Source organism: Cucumis melo, chromosome 10 (assembly GCF_025177605.1).
Source record: "Cucumis melo cultivar AY chromosome 10, USDA_Cmelo_AY_1.0, whole genome shotgun sequence".
NCBI lineage: Eukaryota > Viridiplantae > Streptophyta > Magnoliopsida > Cucurbitales > Cucurbitaceae > Cucumis > Cucumis melo.
The window spans coordinates 24,494,418-24,514,399 of NC_066866.1; the positions used below are offsets into that span (position 1 = coordinate 24,494,418).

General features: G+C 34.6%; 1 protein-coding gene and 1 non-coding gene across 8 annotated transcripts; one reads left to right on the forward strand and one right to left on the reverse strand.

The window, feature by feature from the left end:
* Positions 1–571: 571 nt before the first annotated feature.
* On the reverse strand, positions 572–13,842 carry LOC103502539 (nuclear pore complex protein NUP155). 7 transcript variants are annotated; one of them, XR_007824161.1, is made up of 15 exons: positions 13,455–13,842; positions 12,813–12,982; positions 11,285–11,411; positions 9,174–9,436; positions 7,127–8,774; positions 6,812–7,024; positions 6,064–6,311; positions 5,551–5,965; positions 5,010–5,215; positions 3,468–3,825; positions 2,513–2,731; positions 2,031–2,359; positions 1,215–1,613; positions 979–1,082; positions 572–811 (listed from the first exon to the last, which is right to left on the reverse strand). XR_007824161.1 is itself a non-coding variant. In XM_008466498.3 (13 exons), the coding sequence occupies exons 1-13, from the start codon at positions 13,611–13,613 to the stop codon at positions 1,496–1,498; spliced, it is 4,473 nt and encodes a 1,490-aa protein (XP_008464720.1). In that variant the 5' UTR covers positions 13,614–13,842; the 3' UTR covers positions 572–1,495. The 7 variants fall into 7 exon arrangements, 2 of the variants coding, with proteins under 2 accessions (XP_008464720.1, XP_050946719.1); XR_007824162.1 differs by having other exon boundaries at positions 572–878; XR_540592.3 differs by having other exon boundaries at positions 572–1,082.
* LOC127151507 (U6 spliceosomal RNA) lies at positions 9,690–9,794 on the forward strand. Its single transcript, XR_007824558.1, has one exon. It is a non-coding gene; the product is annotated as a U6 spliceosomal RNA (small nuclear RNA).
* Positions 13,843–19,982: the final 6,140 nt, after the last annotated feature.

The following is a 19,982-nucleotide window of genomic DNA, read 5'->3' on the forward strand; positions in this document are numbered from 1 at the left end:
TTATTTATAAAAATTAAGCTTAAAAACATACATACACCAAGCTAAATTTTCAATTTTTTTCGAAGAAAACATATTTTTGTTTTAAGAATCAACTAAAAATTAAACTGTTTGTGTGACAATAACTGATATTGACGAACTTTTTATCCATGCCTATTGATGACTGCATTGATAGACATTGACAAAATTTTATTAATATTTGTTATGGATGAAATTTAAAATTTAACTATATCTTATATATATATATATATATATTTAACAATTTTTTCGTTCCACAAACGGTGATTCTAATGAAATCTTGATTAGAGATAAATAATTTACTTATTTAAAGATCATTTAAATGGTTCCTCCCAATGTATACAAAATTATAAACTTATCACCGCAAAAAAACTCAAATGTGTATTATACAAATTCCAAGCTGTCCTTTCTTCATAACTAACTCAAAGGAGAAATATTAATTTATCCTCATTTAGAAAGACTCCAACGGTACGATTGATGACAAGTTACGAGATTGAACATATACCCTTAATAGAGAGGTTAGAGACTCAATCTCTACACTCGTGAAAACAAAATAAAAAATGAAGTAATCTGTATATTTCCATTAACTGGGTAAGAAATTCTGGATGTAAATAAGAAAACAGACCCAAAGCTCTTTAATAAAATAACAGGTCATGGAATAATCAGATAAACTGGACATGAAAATTTACCATCAACAAATCAGAACTAAGACAATCTAAATAAATTACATCACACGACGACCCGTTGCAGTATCCCACGGCCAGGCTGGTCGTCCCGATTATTAGCCCAACTCTCACTGCCAAGGCAGAAGAACCCTAAAGTTATCACTTCTCAAAACTGATCATCGCAGTTACTCGTTGTTACTGAAATGCATTTCCAAGCACTTAAAATGGTGCAAAGTTGCAAACACAAACAAGATAAATAGAACTGACAATAACTATGGATGTATCAATCAAATATTACCCCCCACAAAGCCTGTCTTTTTCCAGCAGGACGTGCAGCAACCGTGACACCGTCAACAGTCAAAATTGACTTCATCGTTGATGTCCGGGCCAGTTACCTGTGTACTAAAGTAACACCAAAGATACCTCAAGTAAAGCAGTGATGAGGTCTATAATTAAGAAAATGACAAAAGATAGTGTTATCCTCCATTCACTATATATAGTTCTTAGGATATGAAATGTTTTGAAGGCAGTTACCTGTAAACACATTACTACGTCTCATTATCCCCATACCCCATGGAGCAAGTGAATCATACCAGGAAGAGTATGGTAAACTTTACATGCACCAACACGCCAACACAAGTATGTAGTTTCTATTATTCAACATTACACTGCCTCATTAACTACCTTTTGATAATATTACATTGTAGGTTACAGAAGCCACTTCAGCTTTGTAAAATCTACCTTTGTATCTTGAAAAAATAAATTGAGAGCCCAAACATTTGGTACAACAACAGAGATTATAGAACAAAGATAAATCAAAATTGACTAAAAGAAAAGGAACTAACTAGCGACTCTTCAAGCTCCTTAAAGCCTCGATAGACAGCCTCAGTTTGGTTTTGTGGAAGTGCTAACCTACGAACCTCAGTCATATATCTGTTACAAAGGTTCCAGATGTAAAGTTAGCACTCATAACTCGAATATTTTCCTTATAGAAATGCTGGTACATCAATTTAGATCCATTAACAATCTCCTAGTAAATTATTGTTCAATTATAGTTCTCACTTGGATTTAGCCCTAGGGAGCATGAAGCCTCATCGAGAGTTAATGGGGTGGACAGTAACATAAAGGGACAGTGCGCCAACTATCAACATAATAATAGTAATTTTGAAAAGTAATTGAAATCTTCAAAGTAAATCAATTACTTATTATTTGTCGTGGTATGTATGACCACAACTTCAAGTTGAGCATTTGTATTGCTAAGCAAAACTCAAATAAGAAACTTGACAATTAAGATTAAATGTATAAAAAAAAAAAAAGTATCAACAAGCAAGGTAAAATCATGAAATTGACCTGTTAGCAGCACTGGCTATCTTGTCCCGAACCCCTTGGTTGAAAATAGCTATTTGATCCAAAGTGTATTTTCCAGCAAGAACCAGAGACGCTGCAGTTGCACTTCTACTCACCGTCTGTGAAGATATTGACATAGCCCACTCATGGAGTACCACTAACACAGATTGGAGGAGGCGTAACCTGAGTTTGGGTGATGGCAGAATTGCACCATTCAACAACAATTGATCATAAGCATTCAACACTGGCTCAGTTGCACCCTTGCAAACAGCAATAAGGGCTCTTGCAACATCATCGTTCCCAATAGATTCAACTCCTGATTCTGATCTCTCCTGTGTAAAGAAAAATATTACAAGAAGAGCTGATATTATAGGTATAACGACATTATGAATAGAAAAGAATAACGACACTTTCATACAATTACTTATAATAATCAGCATAAAATATCATCAAACATGTCTTTACTTCAACGTGCACAACCATACCAATGCAGCCTTCTCAAGGTGAAGACAAAGAGACTCCAAAGGTATTCCACCTCCATCACCAGGGTAAATGTTGACGCCAACCCTTTTAAGTACTGAACAAGCTTCAGCGATGCCACCCGTAGAAAGAGTCTGGTCAATTAATCTTGCCCAAGTTTCTCTGACAATACTAGTATTGCCATCAGAAGAATAGTTTGCAAAGTACAGCATTTCCAAACATATCTGAAAACCCCAAGCAGAAGAATCCATCATCAAACAGAATAAAGAACAACAATTAAATGTAGGAATCCATATATTGATATTCAATGTCAGCCCATCAAATACTCGAAAAGTGAAGCGGGGATGTAAAAGAATTCACCATAAATTTACCAATGTGTGTTGTTACATTCGTAATATTTTATCGAGTTTTAACTTATAGAATGAGAAAGTCAAAAATTAAAAAGGTTTTCAATAAATTAGAGAAAAGAACAAACTGAGTTTTAAATGGTATTTAGTATGTGTAATAAATATTTGAAGTAAAAATTCACTATAAAAGACTCTTCCCTTACTCTCAAAACACACAACATAACTTCAACCAAAAAATAAAAATTATATCTTTCACTGTTATCTCTCTAATTAGCTCTTCGAGAGCAGTTAGCCAAAAAAAGGGTGTTTTTAGTTATCGAGCATTGAGCTCAACCTTTTAGTGCATAGTGGTTTGAGCTACACAATATTTCAGTTGAGTTGTTGTACAAGGGGACAGACCAGAGAATATGTGCTACACCAGTGGTTGATATAAAGAGATACAACACACCCCAATGAACAAGATATTCGTGTCTCAACCTAACTGTTAACATATTCGTTTCCTCAATATTAACTTCATTTTTCTCTATTATTTGTAATTACCCCATCAATAAGGATAAACAAAGAGGGAGAATATCAAATCCTCAAATTGAATGAAGTAAACAGACAAATCTACCTCCCATAGCTCAAATGGAACAGCATATTCGTTGTATAGCTGAGTTATAGTCTTTAACTCCAATGATAGTTCTTTAGCCTTTTGCCGAGCCGTATTCGCAATACTGGAATTAGCAGCCAAATCATTATCTGTGATTATTTCATTTTGGACTGAATCAGATGTACTAGCCACAGATTCTATTCTTGAAGCTAAAGCCTCCAGCTCCTCCTTAATTTTCATCTGGAAACGAAGAACAGCAAGTTTCCCTTCAAGCTGTTCAAGCAATCCATTGTCTAAGGTATCGGGGGTAGAACCTGCCAAACCCTTGCTACTGTTTGCATTCTTTGCTTGTAAAACTGCATTGCTCAAGTATTGGCACCTGAAGACAAGTCACATAAAAAAATACTCAAAACTTCTCATTGAGGAAATGAAAAGAGACTAACACTCCAAAGTACAGATGTCGTAACCTTTTCTTTTTCAAAACAGAAAAAATTAAATAAAATTCATTAGAAGTGGAGAATATTGGTAAAAGGCTTTGAAAACAAACTCCACATGAACAATCCCTTTAGGAACCAATAGAAATGGAACAGATAAGGAGAAAATTGCATGGCACTTGAGCCAGTATGACAGACACAAATTGAGAAATGGTCCAAAGAAACCCACATCAACAATGAAGTTTCCTAACTTGAAGACTTCGTGCCTATTTCTCAATATCTGTTGTTGAAAACTGCAAAAATTCCAATCATCCCTTTTCCATTTTAAGAAAATGTCATTTTATAGCCCTAAAACTTTTTTAAGTCTCGTATCAATGAAAACCCTAAACTAATAAGTGTATCAATTTAAACCCTACAGTTTTGGAAGTGTGCCAATTTACACCCTGCACTACGTTACATTTGGAAAAATACTATGTGAGACTAATCATTGAATCTTTGTACTTTAAGACTTTGTCTCTTTTCATCATTTCAATGAAAAGTGTGTTTTCTTTCAAATATATATATATATATATATATATAAATCAATTGAAACCCTAAACTTTCACAAGAGAATCAATTAAGATTCTTAGTCAGAATTTCCTTTAGAATTTAACTATATTTGTCTATTTTATAAAACTAACATTTGAAGAAATTTGCACGGGTAAGAATTGATGCATGGATGATTCTCAAAGGTAATCATAATAACTAGCATAAATTGATTCACTTAAAGATTTGGTAGTTTAAATGTTATAAGTTCTTCAAGAAGAGAAATAGATTTCATTTCATTAATAAATGAAATAATTCATACAAGGATACAAATTATACGTGTGCCACTATGTTTCTTTTAACAAAATTGGGAAGATGTAAATTGGTACACTTACAGAAATAATGGTTTAAATTGATATAATTATTAGTTTTGGGTTTTAGTTGATACAATCTCCAAAGTATAGAGGTATGAATTGATCTTTTTCCCACTTTTCTAGTTCACATATTTATTGTCAATGCCACATGTTTACGCTCTTACTGAGCACCTAAACAGACATATATTGGTATCCGTCATGCAAAAGAAGTAGATGTTAGGAATTTATACCTTTCCTCTAGAGTAAGAACATCACCAGGATCAGATGAGCGTCTACCAGCTAGTCTTAGCAGCACATGAGCAGCAAGCAAATGTTGCCGCTTCGTAACATAATATCGAGCTAAAAGATCAAAATATTTGGCTTCATTTGTCGTACCAACTACTCCAGATTGACCAATTGGAGAAGGCCCAGCTGTTAGAGCTGAGACAGCTCGAACCTAAACCATACAAACATAATAAAAATGTGAAGACCATGTCAAACCAATAAAGATTTTAGAAAAGAAATTCCAATGTTGATAATGTTCAACAGTAATATTCGATATTGAAGAAACTGGTGTGTAATAGTCAGTTCTGAGTTGATAATTTTAAGCAATTTTGAACTTGTGACCTTATCCCTGCTATTAAATGTTTATTTCCACTTCTACAATAACTTAGATAATAATGAACATTCCGGCATCTTGATTGGACAGGTAACATGAAGTACACTATATAATCTTAACCATCAATATAACATACAAAATGAAAGCTTAGAACATGAGAAGAAAATTTAAACCTCTTGTATGGGATGCCGCCCAGCATTTTGTAGGAAGGGTACCAAATCTGGTCCTCCATACTCCAACAATTCATTGTCAAGCCCCAAATCAATCATAGACCGATATAAGTAATTATGGAAAATTTTGTCAGGGGATTGAACTCCAAGCTGAACAATCTGGCATATATATTTGCTACGTGTCGCCATATCAGGAATGGACCTTGAAGCAGCAGGCTTCATAGGAGACCCAAATTCCTTCAGTAAGACATCACCTTTTAGAGAACGTAGAGCACTTATAATTATTTCATAGCACTGTTCACGCTCGGAAAGTGCACGTTCTCGAGCAGCCAAATCAGTTTGTTCATTAAAAGCATTGCCTCCAGGGTCAAGAGCCTGGGCTTTCTGCAGAGGCAAACGAACCACCGCTTCATAGAATCTGAAATGGTCACTCATATTAAGTATTGCACGAAATTAATAAAATGTTGCCCCGGAAACTTATGTCAGTATTAGCAATAAGCCTGAAAATAAACTGACCTCAAATCCTCGAAACGTTTGCATACAGTTCGTAAATCTGCAGACTCTGGAATTTTACTCAAACAATTAAAGGCTTCCCTAGCAAGATTCTCTTTCTCCATTGGGTCAAGAGTTACAGCAGCTCTCTCCAGACATTCCACGGCTAAGAAAAATTTATAGTCAGACTCTTTAAAGTAACTTGGACAACCTTCCCTTAACCTCCCACTAATATCATCTACAGTTCCCCTGCCATCAGGACCAGTATAGTACTGGCAAAAAGATAACACGTCAATTCAAGGAATTTGGTCCCAAGTGAGATATAAATAATGAAAACCTTTTTTATCTTAAAATAGGGTGTACATTAATAGGAATGATTATGTGGGAGGCATAATAAAAACAGAAGCTGGAAGGAAACAAAGGAGCTTCCAAAAGATAATCAAGCCAAAAATAATAACAAAAATAGGTATGACATTCATAATACCAAAATAATATCAATTTAAAAAAAAACGAAAGAAAAGAAAAAGGAAGCCAAAGCCTAGAAGAAAAAATAAAATGGCCAGGAAAATAATAATGATATTTATGATTTGTTTGTTCTACAGCCTGACACCTTCCCATACTACCATAAAAAGCTTCAGAGGAAGGAGCCTCCCGAATTATTAAAAAGTTCAAAACCATTGATAAACAATAGGGACATGAAACTTATGCTGGTTACTTTTGTGTGCTAAATTACTGGATACTCCAATGTTGAACTAGAAACAAAGTCAATCACCTGCATTAGAGCAGATATAAGTCTTGTAGCAAGATTATCACCCTCTGCCGAACAAACAAGCTGATTAAAAGTCAATTGAGCTATTGCCTGCCTAAAACTATCATCCAAGCCCTGAACCAAGCGTGTTAAGTGGTGTTGAGAAAGAAGCTGAAGCAAAAATAAAGCTTCAGCAGATCTAAGCAGCAGTTGCCTAATACACTCCATTGCCCTAACCTGCAGCGTCACAAGCATAAAATCATGAAAAAAGAACAAAGTAAAAACATATCTTAGGAAGAAAGAAAAGGCATCAATATTCGTTCATCAAATTTAAACTACCTCCATGGCCGCCAACTCAGCAGGACTGTAAGGTAATCTCTGCCTTTTGTTAGAAGTTCCAGTCCCAGCAGATTCCATGTTTCTTGTGTATGTACCAAAAATGCTTTTCACCATATTCCGATCACTAGATACAAGATCTGAACCACTACCATAAAGAATAGAACCTGTAACATCTCCCAAGCCAGCTACACAACCATAAAGACCTCTTCTCTGGTTCCTTCTCGACCTTAGGAACTTTTCAAGCGCACGGAGCTTATTCTCAAGGATTTGCATGGCTCCAGCAGAAAGTCTACAAACAACTAGTCCATTGTGTGAAGTAGTTGTAGAATCTGAGATACCTTTAAGAGCCACGACAGGAAGTTCCCAGAGTGGAAAAAGCAACCTTGATGAACACAAGCAGAGCCCTTCATGCGCACCTGAAAATACTGGCACAGCCTCCTCAGCAACCTGACCCATGCTAAACCCACCAGCAGCAGTTCTTGTGTCTGACAAGGCAGTATTGCCTCCAAGCTGAGGCATCCCAACAATTCTTGGATCCTCAAAAGCTTCACCTGCCTTGTCTGCAATAACATTGGTTATGAGATTTTCACAGTGGACAATCCTTGAAGCCAACATTAGACACATGGCAGCCGCTTCACCAGCTCCAAACCTTTTGAAGAAGTCTTCTAAAATCGATCTTGGTGAATTAGACTCGAACAACCTTCTCAAAATATCCACAGGCCTGTTGAAAGCAATATCCATCATGCCCATGGTACTGAATACAACGAGTCTCCTTCTAGGTAATATGTGTTGGGTAGATAGATCTCCTCTGGCCCATAGTTTTCCAACTGCTTTTTCACTATGCTCGTCTGAGAAATCTGATACCCCAAATTCAATCTGTGAATATAAAGATTGCATAGTGGCTGCAGCATCTGGTAAGGGCAAAACATCTGCTACAAAAAGCATTCGACCTTCAACAGGAAGAGAAGAAACAATTTCCCTTAAAGCAAAAGAAGTCCTTGCATTTAAGGCTGAAGTACCAGATATGGAAGATTGTGCTACGGGATCCTTGCTCACAAGGAGAAGTGAAGATATAGTTGGTGGTGATGAATCAGAAAGAACTAAAGTCCCAGCAGAGTAAAATGCTGTCTCGACCTTCGGCAACAGCTCTTCATTTTGAGGTCTACCAGAAATAGAGTTGGCACCAAATGTAAGTCCTCCGCCAACACCTAGAGGAGGAGAAGGCCTTGTAGCCACAACTTTTAAACAACTTGGCGTCTGATGGCTGGAATTATATGCACCCAAGTTTCCATTTGATGATGAAGTGGTTAAATACATCCTTCTACCATCTGATAAAACTGCTAGAAGGTGCAATGACTTTGATTCAAGTGTAGATAAGAGTGAAATGCAGACAATAGATGGCAATGCTGATCGACTCATAGCTCTAGGTCCCTTTGACTGTCTACTTCCATAAGATCCATTTCTCTGATTGATCAAATTTCTTTCTTCTGCTACTTTCTTAAGTGGTCCGTCACCATTGGATCCCAACACAAATACTTGAACTTTCATTTCCTCAGTTCTTGTATATAAAATGCATCTTTCACTATCATAGATCATTTCAACAATAGGATCAACAGCTCCAAACTTGAATACATTTGGCACAACCCATCTGAAAGATACCAGGAGCTTTTAGGTTAGTGTAGAAACCCAGAAAATTCAGGTACCACAAAAGAAGTTAAACGCTGTGAGCATATTCATCACACAGTAAACTTAATCAGATAAACATGGCACTACTTGGTCAGCAGAATTAATTAACTTAATCAGATAAACATGGCACCACTTGGTCAGCAGAATTAATTTGGATGTGTAAAAATCACCTTTTCCAACTAAGAATGCAATGGAAAGAGAGATTCACTATCCAAGTATACAAATTTATAAATAAATAAAATTTAAAAATTTAAAATTATTACTTCACATCATTAACAAACCAGCATACACAAATGTAAAACCGTCAAAAAGGGGACTCCAGCCAACAGTTGTAACTTTATGAATTTAATTCACTGGATACCTTGATATCACACCTCCTAAACCAGAAGTAAGGCAAATTTTACGACATCGCTTTTGCCAACCAGAACCAGATGTGTAATGAAGCTCGTAAATGTTGCCATCACGGCCAGCCAAAAAAATTCTTCCTTTGTCAGTGCAAGTGATGCAAGTCATAGTGACCCCATCTGATGCAATGGTATACTCTGACAAAGGCTGGAGTGAAATCTCTGCATACGGATCCATCCCATCAGCACCACCAGAAGAGCATACTCCTACAAGAATCAACTGGTAACAAAAAGATGCTGAGAAGAAACAAAGAAACCATTGGCAAAAGAAAGATCTAGGAGGAATTAAAGCAGTTAACTAAACTTCGAGTCTTGGGACTTCACAAGTTAACAACTTAACACAACTTTTGTCATTTACCTAACTCAATGAAAGATGCCATTAGACAATGAGACAAACCAAACAAGTGGGAGGAAGAAAAATGATGTGTATTTTTTATCTACGTACATCCATTTGCATAGAATTGTTTCAACAATATATACCTACCAATGAAATTCACAAAAGAAGCTTATACGGAGAAGATTAGCATGGCCCTGCGCAAGGATGACATGCACAAATCGAATAGAACCTAAAAAGTATTATACCTCATTTCGTTGTCTTTTAATGATACATTTAGTTTATGACATTATTTATGTAGGCATTTACTGCTTCATTTATCAGTGGGAGTGGATTTTTAAAGCTCACAAAGGGTGATCATACTTTTTTTTAATGTGTCACATGCCCGTTGGACAGACACCCTGCAAAAAGTAGAATGCATGTTTATAATCAATTCAACATAATTTACTTTCTTTAGCTCCACAAAAGAACACATCAGTAAATGAGCAGGAAACAGGTGGATTGAATGCACTAAGCGTCCTCAATTTAGCACAGCAGTACTGCTGATTTCATGTGCTTTAGTCAGGTGAAAAGTTGGGAAAATGAATGAGCTTGACCAAACAGTACAGCACACATGCTGATAGGAAAGCACTTCGAGTCCACTGTAAAATATGGTATAGAAAAAGAAACTTCAAAACATAGTTAAACCTAAACTACGCTAGTGTTTTATCCCATGTGAAAGAATTTCGAAAATGGACACCCTCTCTAAAATTTGGAGAAACAAGCTACAAGAACAATACAAAATCTTTCTCAATACACCAAATTGTTAATGATCTTTTTAAACTGCACAATCTTTATCTTTCCCCTGCTAATAGAGCTCTTGGCATCAATTACAAAGAGAAACGTGGGCATTTTATCTAAAAAAGATATGGGACCTTCTCTAAGCAAGAAGAGACATTGTGGATAAAGTTGTAGCCAGTCAAAATATTAAGTATCGGTTTTGTTTAAGCTGGCTCCATGAGTGCAAGAAATTTGGAGCTTTCCTTCGGAAGACCTAGTAGAGCCAGTAGCAATAAATTTTGAAAGAACATCCAGATATTGATCAATGAATGACCTTTCATGTCTTTGTTTCTTAAACTGTAAAATGTACTGCCTTCCATAAAAAAACTAATCAGGGGTGGAATGACTTGTGAAGAGGTTGAGGCTTCTTGTTAGAAAGAATTTTCTAACCAAGAGGTCCCAACATCCAAGTGGCCTACCTTAATGATATAATGCAGAAAACCAGCCAAATCAACAGAGTAACACTAGGTTCTAAGCTTCCAGAGTCTGGTATGTTTTCTTCATAATCTCTTTTTCTTAGTACAACAACTATGGAGATGGGGGATAAAACTTTCAACCTCTAAGAAGCAATATCGTGATTACTATGGAGTTAAGCTCACTTTGACACCATGTACTGCTTCAAGAGGCCACCATGGACAAGAACCTTACCTTATCAAAGTATTTGAAACCAGAAGAGTCCCCAAAAAGTTAAATTCTTTGCCTGGACGGAAGCTATGGGAATATCAACACAATCAAGAATATCCAAAGAAAACATTCTTTGTGCTAGTTTTGACTCTGCCATTTTGCACGATCAATCGATTTAGACCAGTTTAAAGTTTTGATTACTGTTGAATTTTGCATGATTAAACAATATATACCAGTCTAAAAGATAAAAGTAACACATAAAGGAAAAAAGCAGTGTTGGGAAATTATTACCTCTGCTGGTGTAGCTAGAATTAAAAGATATTGTATTGCCTCAACAAAAACACCAGGCTTGGATTTGGTTAGCCCAACGGCACAGATGGCTTGCTCCTCCACATTAAACTCAGGACATTGACCATCCCTAACCAAGTGGTAAAGTAATAAAAAGCACCATTAGTTGACGAGATAATTATACTTCAATGAAAAGTACTCTATAAACACCTAACAATCCACTTCCAACCAGTAAACTATATATTTTTTACGCTTACTATATGAAATACGCATTTCTTAGTTTGCAATTAGTGGGGTAAAATCAATAAAACTTTTACTAGCACTTATTTAACATGTAGACAGCTTCCTGATAGGTTTTTTATAGGAGTACTGCTCCAGTTCAGGAGAAATTAGCAGTAGCAGTACCACTAATGTGTCCAACTGCTACTAATACAACACTGATGCACAAATGCTAGAAGCTAGGCAACTTCTTGAGAAGTGCACCACAAAAGACTTGTTAAAGATTCTGTCTCTGTTTAGAAGTCCTTAAAAATTTTCCTTGTTTGTCGCACCTATCTAAGTCATATACTTGAGGCAAAAGGTAGGATAGTTATCTCAAAGCTACCAATTCGTGCTATCTTGGTCAAACTATGATCAAACTACTGGAGTATTCAAATTTCAACAAGAAGAATCTTCGTTTTTCTTCATAACCATGAGCTTGGACTAGTTTGTGTGCACGACTATTCTTGAAAAAAAAAAAAAGAGACGTCTAACCTAAGTACATTTGATTGTCAAGGAAACTACCAAGATATCATATCCTAGATATGTGACCATCATAGCCTGCACTCGTTCACCTAAAACATGGTACAAAGAAATACTAGGAATGTTATTAAGTTATTAACAGAAGCATAGTTATAAAGTTTTTTAATAAGAAACAAACAGTAGCATGATTGAAATTGTGATACTTCAAGAAATATTTCCACTTGTTTGTAGATCTTTCCTCGAGGGCTTTCTCTCTCACACGAGACTAATTCACAATAATCTAACTATAATCCAAATCACCAAATACCCTTTATTAATAACCAATCTACCGTACTAATATCATAATGTTCTCGTTTGCCTATCAATGCTCCAACACAAACCTTAGGTAGCTAGGTGATTAACAAGTTCATAGGTCGGTTTGGATTGAATTGAATAATAATTTAAATTAGTTGTTCCTGTTCCAATTTTCGTTTTATCCAAGCAAAGTAACCTTTTCACAATTTTTTTCACTTTATTATGAAGAAAATATCAACTTTTCCACCTCAAAACTCATAGCTCTTTAAAATATTTAAATAAGAAGGTTTCAACACTTCAAAATAATTGATTCTGTGGATATGAAAAGAAATTGACCAAACATTAATTCCAAAATCATCAAATTACAAATACGTTGAATGTTAACAATTATTTACAAGAAGATATCCTGGTGCAACAAACGATATTGTGGATCACAATTAGATTTCAAAATACACATTAATAATGAAATTATCTAACATGGCCAAATTATACTCACCGCTTATCAAATCGCCAAAGAAATAAAGAATTATCAACAGATGCCCAAGCTCTTCGTATTTCTGGAAATATTCCACATAAGGCAGTTCCTTCCCCGCCAGCAGCATTATATCTTTCTATGAGCACTGGAGGTAACTCCCAAGTATCCACCACTTCCACTAGAGGAGGCCACTATAAAAGAAGTAATGAACATAATAGCATGAAATTAATGCAATTTCTCGATTCAAACAAGTACGCAAGGTTGTACATTGCCAAACCAAACAGCTGACGGTATACAAAACAACTAGACTGCTTGTAGAAGATGCAATGGTTAATATTTCTTGAAAGTATCAAAATTTAAATAATAACAACGAAAATTTGTTGATTGTAACACTAAATAAAAATATACTTAAAAAAACACTAAAATACAAACCAATTATTAAAATTTGCAAATATAAAGCCAAATTCATGTAGAACATGCTAAAGAGTTCCATAAAAGAGAAACATAATTAGTGTAATACTAGTTTCGGTGTAAAAAAAAAAACCGAGAAGATAACAACTTGCCAATTGAAAAAAAAAACAGAGTACTACCAAAATCAAAAACCTCAAACCTCAATTTAAATTTTCAAAACAACCCAACCCATCATAAACCAACAACAATTACCTCTCTGGGGTGAGTTGTATAGGGATCAGTAGCGTATCTTGAAGCTTCCAGCGATTCCTCCAGATCAAGTTGAGTGGCCACTTCTCTGGCAATGCGGTTAGTGATGACAATACCAGCATTGGTGACATCGCGCAGCACGACGTCCTCATCCAATGCCATATTGTGAAGAACCCTAAAACAAAATCGGGAAGCGGAATTAGGAGCAGAAACCCTGTGGAATTGGAGGGAAAAGGGAGTAGGAAAGTTGAATCAGTGGAGCACAGAAAGCATATTCCTTGGTTTCTGTACAAACTAAACGTTTGGGAATCAAAAGAAAGAAGAAGAAGAAAGTTGAGTAGTAGAGAGGTTGGGAGAGTGTTTGAGCAATTGAGGTAGGGTTTTTGAGCGGGTTCGCAGTGGCGGGGAAGTCAGGCCAATTTTAATTGGGAACCTTCTGAACCCCCGGGTTTCACCGTCGGTCCAAACCGGATGAAAATAAAATACAATTCTAAACCGTTGTTTTCTTCTTCTTCTTTTAACCCGGTTCGTAATTGTTTTATTGGTTGAACAATGCGCAATGACAAGATATACCTTTTTCTTTAGTCCTTGATTTTTAATAATACAAGTGTTTCTTTTTTTAATAATATAGTTTCATTCAATAACCATTTTCCTTCTCTGCACAATAATGATAATCAAAATGATGACTAATGGTAAATAAAGGGCATTGGATTTGGCAAAGAGCTAATCAAAGATGGATTCATTCCGTTATAATCACCTACTTATGTTTTGATATTACAAGTTCATAGATGTTAATATCCCAAAGTATATATACAAGAACCCTATTAAACTGTATCTTTCATATGGGAAAGTACTAAGAGTTTCTTTTTCTAAATGTCCCATTTTTTTAAGTGAATGAAAACCAACCTTCTATTTGTGTTATTACCGTGCAGAGTTACTCATTTGGCCCTAAATTCACTTCTTGCATCTGCAATTCGTAAAGGTCACTCAATCCTCTATATTGATGCATGATGCTCGACACAAGCTACTCATTGCACATTTTATGATAATTGATTAATATTGGCTTAACCAACATACTCGCTAATACATCACTCAATGCACATGGCCTAGTTCCAGCTCCTTGCTCCTTGATAATCATCTTGATTTAAAATTTGTAAAGTTAAAATAAAATGTTAATTTCTTTCTTTTTACTCCACCATTTTAGCTCTTCTTCACTTTGAACCATTTTTTTACCCATTCTCTCTTGTCATCACCGTTTCATCTTCTTCTTGTTGAACTCATTCTCTCTTCGATTATCTCATCAGGTAAGGTTGCTTCATTTTCCATTTTGTTTCATCATCTACATGTGATTGTCTCGATACTTGAAGCATTCAACATTTCATTTTCTACACTATCTATTTCCTAGTTACATTTAGTTTTATAATAGTATGTTGTATGCCCTTCTTTTGAATTTCTTGTTAAGAAACTAGGTTTTTACGGTCTAGGAAAGTAACTTCAAGAAATAACCACCTATAGAGAGTGTTTAGTATCGAGCAATACATGTAACATTGAGTAGATTGCATTGCACGTCATCTATTACAATAGAAAATCATGGAACGAGCATCCTACATCGTATAGCATGCATCGAGTAACAAAGATTTATCAAAATGCTTAATTACATTTATTTCTTATTTTTCTATGGAGTATGACTAGACAATTCAAAATTCCAGATGAGGACTAACTTCCACACCAAACCACCAACTTGTCCTCTCACATTAAGGCAGATAACAAGATAGTGAAGGAGAAGCTCACCCCCACTCAGCTTGTTCTTTTCAAGAAGACAATATTTAGGCAATTCGTAGACATGAATATTATATTCAATGGCCCGCTCATACATTATTTCCTACTAAGGGAGTTGAAAGACGATAGAAAGGATAGTATGACAATTGAATTAAACAGAACGATCGTTAGACTTACTAGGGAAGATTTCTTATTAGTAATGAGATTGTGGCAGACATCTAATTTAATGGGTTTTAGAAGGGCTAGATACGAATTGGAAGATTGAGCCTTGAAGTATTACAACAAGTCCATTATAGGGGATATTCACATAAATACATTAAAAGCATCATACAAGGAGATGGAGTTTGAAAATGATATGGATGTGAAAATGACTGTGGTATATTATACTGAGTTAGCTATGATGAGCAAAGAGAAGACGATGGTATTGATTTTTTATTATGTTCTATAATAATTTTATGAATAATTTTTATTGATTAATAAAAATCATTATTTTCATTATTATTCAATTGCATGTTATTGTATAATAATATCTATGAATATGTTACTATATTTTAAATGTCCTTAATCGATTATTACTGTAGAAACAATAATAAGTAAAGATAAATGTGAGTTATAATTGGTAATGATAGTAGGATGATTATATATGTAGAGATAAATTATAATCATATTTTCTTATTAGAGAATAAGAATTAGACTAACCTTTTCTTTTAGATTATTACATGGACATGTGTTATAAATAATATCAAATAATTGAATGTTTTGATCGTTAAACCCGAGATTATCATAATATCAAAAATAAAAATTAATCTATTCTGATGCAATCAAACTTTATCACTAACTGAATAATTATAAAGGTTGTACTCGAATACGTTATGAATTATGTAGTGGACAATGATTAATCAAGATAAAATTTATCCCTCTTGTTATGGAGAGATATATATGGCCCCTCGATTAAGCGTGAAGAGGAAATGTATGGTCGTGCTATAAATGAATGAAGTGGTTTCAACTATAATAGCCTAAATTAGTATACCATTTTACACAATGGGCCTTTTTTACAAAGAAATTTCATAAAAGATCTAAATGGGCTATACATTTTCACAAGGGATAGTTGCAAATGTAGCAATTATATTCAAAATAATTAAGTATATAGCAACATTTTAAAAAATTGCAAATATAGCAAACTTATCATTGAAATCATGGCTTCCCGGATAGAGTCTAACCACGGATCTCATCGTGACCTACTTTTAAGGTTTCGAGGCTCCACTACATCTTGGTTCGACACTTGAGGATTATACTAGCATGGTTAAGTTAAAGGCATGATTCTGATACCACTGTCCACTTTGGGTATACACCCTCATGGCTTTGCTTTTTGGTATCATCCCAAAAAGCCTCATACCAATGGAGATAGTTATCCTCACTTATATACCCAAAATCATTCCCTTATCTAACCGATGTGGGACTATGGTCGAATTCACAAGCTCTTCCATAGCTCTTGTATTATTAGAAGATGCTTAAATTTTTATCTCTACGATTAATTTTTTCATTAGAACTGTAATCTTACATTTGAATTCAACTTTCTTTTTTGCAATTTCAGAATTGTTCTTTGAAGATAGACTAAAAGCATGGTGTTGCTATTGAGTGAAGGAAGAGCGTGATAAGAGGCAAGTGTTTTCCTTTAACTGAAAATAAAGGAGTTTTTTGTTGTTGTTTTTTCAAGATATGTAACATGATAGTATTTTAAAGCTTAACTATTTTCACTGCATTAAATCATAAATTGTCTTTATGTTAGGCTTCATTACATTTTAGATAGAATTTAACTGAGTGAGTTGGAAATAGCACCAAAAGTTCTCCTTTTTTCACAAATAATACCCTTTTTTACTAAACTATTTTTGAATTGAATATATCGAGACCAAAACAAATAGAACTTTTAAAAGTGACATGTTTGAACGATCAATTTTGTTCTTGGAGTATGGAGAATACCTGAATAAGGACAAAGATAAGACTAAAGGAATAGAAGTTTTCAAGATTTTTTAGGTGAGGTTTGAAAGTATTAAAGATATTTTAGGAGTTTTTTCTTTTTTCTTTTTTGTTTTTTTTTTTTTTGGTTTTTTTTATTGAAATCTTATAAGGAAACCTCATAAACGAAATTTGGGGACCAAAACATGGAAGAAAAATGAATGAAATTTAGATTTTTATTTCACGTGAAATTATTTACACACAATAATTGATTGTTCATAAATGAAATCTATGCAATTATTTACACACCAAGGCTAACTTAATCATAAAATAAATCTATGGAATTTAACAAGCCAATGGGAAAACTTTGCATGAATATTGAGAACAATTTAATGAGCTTTGTTCTAGTTACCTAGACTACCAAACTAATGACCAAGCCTTAGTACAATACTTCTATAGTGGCCTAACCCCCTTAGATAGAAATTTTATTGATGCGGCGGTGGAGGGTGCGCTTAGGGATAAAACCCCAACTGAGGCTAGAGCATTAATTACTAGAGTGATAGAAAATACTTAAACCTTTTGGAGTAGGACCGAGAGCTCAAATTATTCCTCTAGTGAGATAAGTGAGTTTAAAAATCAAATGAGCTACCTTACAAACATGGTTAGAGGAGATACTCATTAATTGATGATTTGTGGGGTATGTGGGAAAACTGAAAACTTTAATGATCAATGTCCACAAGTAAAAGATGTCAACCTAGCTAATGGATTTAGGAGATATGAACCACGAAGTTCCAACTCTTATAATCCTTCATGGAAGGATCACCCAAACCTTAAGTGGGGATCTCAAGAACCTAGACAAACATACCCATTAAATCCTTCTTCCTCAACTAGCATGAACTTATAGGACATTTTAACCAAAATGGGAAACAACAATTTGATTTTTCAACAAACAATGCAAGATTTTCAAAAAGTTACTTTAGCTTTTCAACAAGAAATAAGGGTTGGAATTTCTAGTTTAACTAGCCAAATGTCTCAACTTGCTTCAATGGTGAGTAAACTTAAGTTAAGCTAGCTTCCTTCACAACCCGATGTTGCAAATGTAAGTTCCTTTACTCTTCATAATGGTAAAGTTGTAGACACTTCTAGTTCAAACACTACTTTGCATAAGTCTAGCAACTCCTTTCTTCTTAAAAAGAATAAGGTAGATTCACATTCAACTTCTTCTTCTTCAAAATGTACTTCTTCTTCCTCAAAACCTTTGGACAATGTTGCTAATGCTCATTTTCCATCTAGGTTAAATCCACCAAGGATGGACAAAGCCAAAGATGAAGAACTTCTTGAAATCTTCAATAAGGTGGAGATAAACCTTCCTTTACTTAGTGCGATGCAACAAATTCCAAAGTATGCCAAAATGATTCTGAATTAAACAAGAAAGATATACCAAACAAAAGCTTGGATCCAGATATGTTCATCCTTCCTTCTATGATAGGGAATAGACAAATTAACTATGCCATGTTTGATGTTAGACCTAGGGGCCTCAATAAATGTTATGCTTATGCATGTTTTTAAAGAACTAGGGCTAAATAATTTGCAAAAGACCAATGTAAGCATCCAATTAGTGGATAGGTTCTATGTTAGCCCCTTAGGCGTAGTTGAGGATGTCTTTATTGAAGGGAAAAACATCAAAAAGCATGCAGCAGCGGAAGAAAAAGATCATGCTTTACTCTATATGCATCTAAACCATTTAGAAAATAGCATGCAACTACTATACGATAGACCTAAACGAAGAGTATGAAAGGTAAACGATGAGCTTACCTTTGTAGTTCCCAACTTCTTCTTCATTCCAAAAAACTTCTCTGCCTGAAGATCACGAGCAACGGACAACCACTAAGTTGACCTACTAATCTCAAGACCAAAAACCGAGTTATGGGATTCGTTTTTGTGAAGTCAATCGTTTAGAGAGAAGGAAGGCTGTAGGTGAATCGTTTAGAGTTTTTTTAATATGAGAATCATCATCCATTCTCATTCTGAAATGAGAAGTTTAAATAGAAAAATTACATGCAATTTGCATGCAATTTATTTCATATAAACTCACACCTAATTAATCCATTAACTATTAATGGAATTAGTGGCTTCTAATTGCATTACAATCTGCCACATTTTCCACTAACATTTAGTAGAAAATATATTTAGTCAAAGGGCAATTTGGTCATTTTGACCAATTTAAGTCAAAGTCAAACTTTGACTTTTCTTAGTCAAAAGTCAACTTTTTGACTTTTTGCTATTTTACCCGTCTTGACTAATTCTAACCTCCCGAGTATGAATCTGCATTCATTTTTCTAAAATTCAAATCATATTTGTGTATAAATCTGGTCAAAGTTTTGTTTTTCAAAGTCAAAAGTCAACATGTTGACTTTTACAACTTTGACCATTTCAAAACTTTCTAAGCTTTTAAATACGAATCTACATTCATATTTATTTAAATCATATTTAAACAAAAAGTTTAAAGTTTATATCTACCGATTTATATCTTATATACTTATCGGTTTCTCTCTCTTTTCCTAATTCGAACAATTCGAATTATTCCAACATATTGTTCTTAGTTGAATCCATATGAGCTAATAGGGGAACCTAATGGATCTATAGATCATGGGCTCCAACGATTCGAGATTAACTGGCTAAACTCTTTTAAACTAAGCTTAATCAACATTCGTTAACTAATGAGTCATTCCACTAAAGACTCATAGTTGCATTCCCCTCACTATAGATATATTTCTATCCACCTGATATAACCAT

What these genes read in the sequence shown, in the direction of transcription:
- LOC103502539 (XM_008466498.3), bottom strand. Translation starts at nt 13,613, where the DNA reads ATGGCATTGGATGAGGACGTCGTGCTGCGCGATGTCACCAATGCTGGT. An exon ending in ATACAACTCACCCCAGAGAG is followed by an intron (nt 12,983 to 13,454) that starts GTAATTGTTGTT and finishes CTTCTTTTATAG; the next exon opens with TGGCCTCCTCTAGTGGAAGT. An exon ending in GGCGGCATCCCATACAAGAG is followed by an intron (nt 5,216 to 5,550) that starts GTTTAAATTTTC and finishes TGTATGGTTTAG; the next exon opens with GTTCGAGCTGTCTCAGCTCT.